This window comes from Musca domestica, unplaced genomic scaffold (assembly GCF_030504385.1).
Source record: "Musca domestica strain aabys unplaced genomic scaffold, Musca_domestica.polishedcontigs.V.1.1 8, whole genome shotgun sequence".
NCBI lineage: Eukaryota > Metazoa > Arthropoda > Insecta > Diptera > Muscidae > Musca > Musca domestica.
In genome coordinates this window covers 23,042,087-23,048,444 of record NW_026712409.1, presented here as the reverse complement: position 1 = coordinate 23,048,444, position 6,358 = coordinate 23,042,087, and the positions used below count along the sequence as shown (strand labels likewise).

At 32.9% G+C, this 6,358-nt stretch overlaps 1 protein-coding gene across 19 annotated transcripts in view; it reads right to left on the bottom strand.

Annotated features, from left to right (window-relative positions):
- Window positions 1-239: 239 nt before the first annotated feature.
- The window catches only part of LOC101894094 (uncharacterized), an 81,815-nt gene continuing 75,696 nt past the window's right edge, over window positions 240-6,358 (bottom strand). For 18 of the 19 annotated variants that reach the window (XM_011293353.3, XM_005181426.4, XM_020036036.2 and 15 more), the window contains one exon: window positions 240-993. In XM_011293353.3, coding sequence (XP_011291655.1) covers window positions 557-993 — 437 coding nt within the window. In that variant the 3' untranslated portion in view covers window positions 240-556. Of the gene's footprint in view, window positions 994-3,865; window positions 4,026-6,358 lie in introns of those variants that run through there. The other variant, XM_005181433.4, reaches the window with a different exon arrangement.

Genomic DNA, 6,358 nt, shown 5'->3' with positions numbered 1-6,358 from the left:
ATGAGAATGATTTCTGGTCTTCTCTGAAAAAATCCTCTGTCTCTATGTATATACCGTCTGGATTGAAGTTCCCGAGACACATAGTCCACTCTTCTTCATTTTATTACTTTCTTTTTTAGAAATTTAAAAGTAAAACATTGCAATTTTGTTATAAAATCTAACCTAAAAAGTTTTTTTTATTTAAATTTTAATAATTATTAATTTTACTTCGCCAATCATTATGTATATAAAAATAAATAATATACATAAGATTAAGGCAGATATATTTTGTTTTAATATACAATAACTAAATATTTACAATAATAATACACTGAAATACCTCTTCTCGTTATATATTTCAATATTTACACGAATTTGTGGGAAGGAAATGATTCTACTCCCATTGTTTTTGTTTAAGTACGTATATAACTTATTTAAAGAATTTAAAATACAAAATATCGTTGCTTGTTTTTTTTTAATAATGACTAAGAACTTCACTGAACACACCATACTGGCGCTAACCTGCCCGGCAGGCTAACACTGTGTATGCCTAGCACCCGCCCAACCCACTTCTACATCATACAACCGATGACGCCTGGTGTGTGATGTCTGTGGCTGTTGAAACCATTGCCGCTGGCATGGGTGGGGGTGCTGTGGAAGTTCTGGCTGCAGATGCACTGGAGCTGGTATTATTTCCTGAACTTGAAGTGGCTGCTGCCGCCGCAATTGGATCAACTTCACTGTATGGTGGTACGGCTAGTATTGTCTCGGTTGTGTTGACACTGGCATTTGAGGCTGTTAGGCCGGTAACACCGGCCGCACTGGTTGTCGTTGGGGTCGTGACGCTAGTCATGCGCATAACTTCTTCGTAGGAGGGCAAGTCTTTGTCATCCTTTTCCAATTGTGCCCGTATGCGTGCTGCCTCGGCACTGTTGGGTTCAATGAAGAAAATGTCATTGTAACGACTCTCTCGACTGTTCTCATCTTGTACGGTAAATACATTGGCCTGACGATCTGAAATGGAAGGATTAACAGAAAATTGGGGAATTAGAGAGGGAGTTTCGAAAGTTGTAATGAGGATTTTATTTAAAATGTTTACAGGTAAGTTACAATCCAATCACAATAAACTTAACATATGTTTACCATAGCCAAGTTGATTGTGATTGGTCAATTATTAGGGATTTGTATGTAAACGTAGTCTAAGAGCATTTTTAGGATATATCATAATAAAGTAATACAGGTAGGTGCATCGACACAGTTGCTGGGACAATGAACTGTCAAATCAATTTTGAAATTGAAATTGTTGAATTAAAAATTATTATAATTTTTAAAAATTGTTAAAAACGCATATTATAATAACCTCCGATTGGCGTCGTCTAAGAAATCACATAAAAATCTACTTATATTTGAAAAAAAAAAACATTCTTAAATTTTTGACATATCAATTTTCTCTAGTGTTGATGCAACTACTTGTATTCTTCTACCATGGGATATATTAAGATAAAATAATATAGGAAGGCGTACGACACAGCTGTAGTGACAATGAACTGTTAAACCAATTTTGGAAAGCTTTTTCAATTCGTTTAAATAGTTCAAAAATAAATATCATAGCAACATCCGAATAGCATCCTTTAAGAACACTTATAATTTTTCTACCATGTGATATATTAGCCCAATCTTAGTTGTTGGTGTCTTAACAACAATCTAAATAACGAATTTTATAAAAACAGGCAGGTGTAGATGGGGTTTTCTCAGTAAAATGTAAAGTAATCAAATGCTATCGACTCTGAGTATCAATGGACGTAGAAATTGACACTTGAAATCCACTCGATTTGTTATGTGTAAACAGGCTTAAATTTCATCAGGTGATTTACCTATTCTGTGGCGGTAGCATGGTAGAAGAATACAGGTAGATGTATCAATACTTGGGAACATTGATATGTCATTGATATTTCAAAAATAAGTAGATTTTTATACGTTCTCTTATGCGATACCAATCGGAGCTTGTTATGATATGCACTTTTAAACAATTTTTACAAATTGGAATAATTTTTCATTTAACATTTTCAATTTCAAGATGGGCTTGAGAGTTCATTGTCCCAGCATCTGCGTCGATGCGACTACCTGTATTCTTCTACCATGGGCGGTAGTCAGTTATTTCGAACCTTAGGTGTGTCTGGTTACCCTAACATTTGTAGCATGGTTGAAGAATATAGTTATGTGGGAACATTGATATGTCAAAAATTTTAAAGTGTTTTGTCAAAAATAAGTAGATGTTTATATGTTTTCTTATACGATACTAATCGGAGCTTGTTATGAAATGTATTTTTCAACAATTTTTACAAATTTCAATAATTTCTCATTCAAGATTTTCAATTCCAAAATCTGTTTGACAATTCATTGTCCCAGTGGCTGTGTCGATGCGATTACCTGAATTTTTCTACCATGATTTGTAGCTATTGTTGTAATTGTATTGTTGTTATCTGAAGTCTGTCTGTTAATACAAAAGTTCTGCCAAATAGAGCGATTTAAGAGAAAAATTTTTATACTTCTTTCACTGAGAGTTTGCAAATTCTTGCTGGACAAATTTCCCTTTGTAATCACTTGTAACACTTCTTCTCCTTCCGGTGATTTATATTTGGACAAAAACATCTATATTTTTCTGACGCACAAATTATTTTGTTATGACAAATCAGCTGATTGTTTGCATGGTTTACATCTGTTTAGTTTTCACAGTTAATTTGCAAAAGAGAATAAAACTACCTTACTCTCTCAGACATATGTTGCTAGACAATAAACATTCTCTATTAACGAATTCTAGATTAGGCGCTTTTTCTTTGTCGAATTTTACCGAATTTCGTTCGATATCTATATAAATTCCCTCAGTACAAGTTTCTGAGTAAAGGTGGGAGTACATAAAAGGCTTTTTTTTAACTGGCTTAAGTCATCGGCTAGCTTCTGCGAAAAAGAACAAAGGAGCGTAGGGCCAAAATCGAACTAAGTCAACCTAAAACACCTTTGTTCCCGTACGTAGAAGCCAGCCCATGGCCCAATTATTATGTCTTCCTTCGAGCGAATTAATTTAAAAACAGCTGTTTTTTATCAGATAAAATGTCAAAATTCAAGCTTGAGCCGAAAATAAATATTTTCGCCTTGACAGAAGAATTTTGTGGCGAATATGTTTTTTTTTGTCAATTTTTGGTATGTATAACAGCTCTGCTGCATGGTAGAAGAATACAGGTAGATGCAACAACGCTTGGGAACATTGAGATGTAAAATAAGATCATTTTTATAGGTGTTCTTACTCGACACCAATTGGAGGTTGTTATGAAAGGCATTTTTCAACAATTTTAACAATTTTGAACAATGTTTCATTTAAAATTTTTAATTTAAAAATTGGTTTGACAGTTCATTTTCCCAGCAGCTTTACGATGCGACTACCCATATACTTCTACCATGGTTTTGAAGTTTGTTTTGGTTGCAGCGAATTCAAATTTAATTGACAGATCGTTTGGTAATCAGCTGAGCTGGCCGATGACTTAAGCCAGTCAAAAAAGCGTTTTATGTATTCTCATCTAAACCTTTCCTGGGAATGGTTGTTGAAGTCACTGCACGAATGACTTTGAAGAGTTGAAAATAACTTATTAAAAAAAAACATTTTAACATTTTTGACATATCAATCTTCCCAAGTGTTGATGCATATACCTGAATTCTTCTACCAAGACTTCAACCAAGTAAGGAACTGGATGTGTTTCATATTTTATATATAAAGATTAAGCACTGTATAGGGAAAGCACTAAATTCTGCGTTTTTAGAATTGCCTTATTCTTTTGTTCTTCACATTTTTTTATTTAGATTTTTATACATTTTTTATTTGCATATTTACTTCTTGCTTCATAGGCTTGAGTTTCCAATTTGGCACTGCGAAATATTGCCAAATAGACAAAGTAGCAGAAACATGGCAGAACTACAACAATTAATAAAACACAAATCGCAATAATGCCAACAGAAGTCATATTTTCCGACGACAAATGGCTAACAATTCGGACTGAAGTCAATAAACCAATCGTAGCAGATATCTAGTGACAAAGAATCGATTTTATAATTATTTTGAAATTGAGAGCAAATTGTTATTCTTCCGATAAGATTAATAATTTATAGCCCCGAAGAGAAAGAGCTGAGGTATTTTGTTATTGTTTTTCTCTTTCATTGTTGGCATGTGATACTTGACAAAATAATGACTTCGAACTGCCAATAAGTTCGAAGAAGTCATCAAGTGAATGCCCAGGGAGGCAAAGGAACATTATATTGCCTTGTTGTTTTTTTTTACCGATAATTTAGGTAAACAAAACCTCTTATTGTACTAAAAAAACGCTTTACGTTAGAATGTTCGTGGTTTTTAGTATCTTTATTGACACAGGGCACAATTTATAGAGCGGAATTTCACAATGAATAAAGTAGCAGAAGATGAACTGTATGCCAAGCCTCCCAATATGAAGGCCATGTTTGAATTTAAGTTTTCAACGGTAAACCAATGGATCATGACGAAATAATAAGGCGTTACACCCATCAGACGAAATGTCAAAATTTGTTTGCTGTTTTGTTTACCGTTTGTTTATCTTTCGTAAAGAATCGTAATAAGTGTTTTGACAACTAATCTAGACGATCAGCTGTGGAGATTTCAGCACCTATTGATTGCGCCATGAAATCGATCATAGAAATAGATCAATTATAACGGCTCCCTACAGAAAAGAGTTTTTGTTTTCAAGACTAAAAAAAGGGTAATGGTGAAATATCAGACGAAAACTAATAATTTGTTAACAATTTGTTTATTTCTTGTGCTGTGATCTCAATCACAACAAGTATTTTTGAGATCTAAAAGGATATTTGTTTATTCCTATTATGTTGGAACATGGCATTATTTTCCTTTAAAGTACGTTTACATACAACATCTCTACCCTGGTAATTGACCAATCACAATAAATTGAAGGAATGTTTTCTATAGTCGGATTTATTGTGATTGGTCAATTCACAGGAATAAAGCGGGTAGCAATTTTTAGAAAAGTGAATGAGTTAAGTTGAGTATACATAAGAGGACATTTTCGATTAACTTCCATTTTAGATCCATAGTCCATGGCAGAAACAAATTCTTTTATATTCTCATCTTATTTTTCAATATCAATTGTATACATCATGGCAACATAATAAAAGGTAAAGTCATTTACTAAATTGAATATGGCAACCCTTTTCTGACGAAATTGACCTTGTCATTTTTCAAATAAAATCTATTTTCATATATAAAAGATTTTCGTATGACGAGTGGCAGATTTTACAACAATAATAAATGTTATTTTATTTTCAGTGTTCCTTTGCACGTGAACACATTTTTACATTCCATATCTTAGGAATATCAAATTTATTTATCTACTTTTGGACTAAAACATATAAAGATAAATATTTCAAGCCCTTTAGGAAACGTTTTCGGTGATAATAGCCCGCTTTTAAGAATCAAATCCGCAGAACTACCCCGCTGACAAATGTTGCCAAAATATTGAGAATATATGCTATATGAATTCTGTACTGAAACGAAAGCTTACACTGACAATTTCTTTTAATGCATTTAATGCCAATTCGACTAAAAATGAGAGATGAGATTGTTTACCTCCATTTACCCTTTAAAAGACGTGAAAATAACAAAGTATTTCGACTGAATTTAATGAAAAACTCTTGCAAGCGTACGCCCATATTTAAGAAAGAATACAAAATATAAAATTGACCATGAAGGGACATAAAAAATTGTGACCGTATGATAGCTTGAGATTACCTTGGTAATGTAAACGCACAAGTCTGTAAAACTGTAATCGTAACTAGTGTAAACGTACTTTTATTACCAGCTGTTAACATGGTAGAAGAATATAGGTAGACGCGTCGACACGGCTGCTGGGACAATGAACTGTCAAATCAATTTTGGAATTGAAAATGTTGAATGAAAAATGGATTCAATTTGTAAAAATTGTTGAAAAACACGAATTATAATAGCCTCTGAATGACGTAGTATAAGAAAAAATGTAAAAATCTACTTAGATTTGAAAAAAACATTTAAATATTTTTGACATATCAATGCTCCCAAGCGTTGATGCATCTACCTGTATTCTTCTGCCATGGCTGTTAAGGTGCAGTCATGGTAGAAGAATACAGGTAGTGGCATCAACGTCAAATGTCAAAACAACATCAAATGTCAAAAATAATTAGATTTTTATATGTTTTCTTATACGAAGCCAATCGGAGGTTATTATGATATGCATTTTTTCAAAAGATCTTACAAATTTCAATAACTCTTCATTGAAATTTGTCAATTTTTAAAATTGGTTTGACAGTT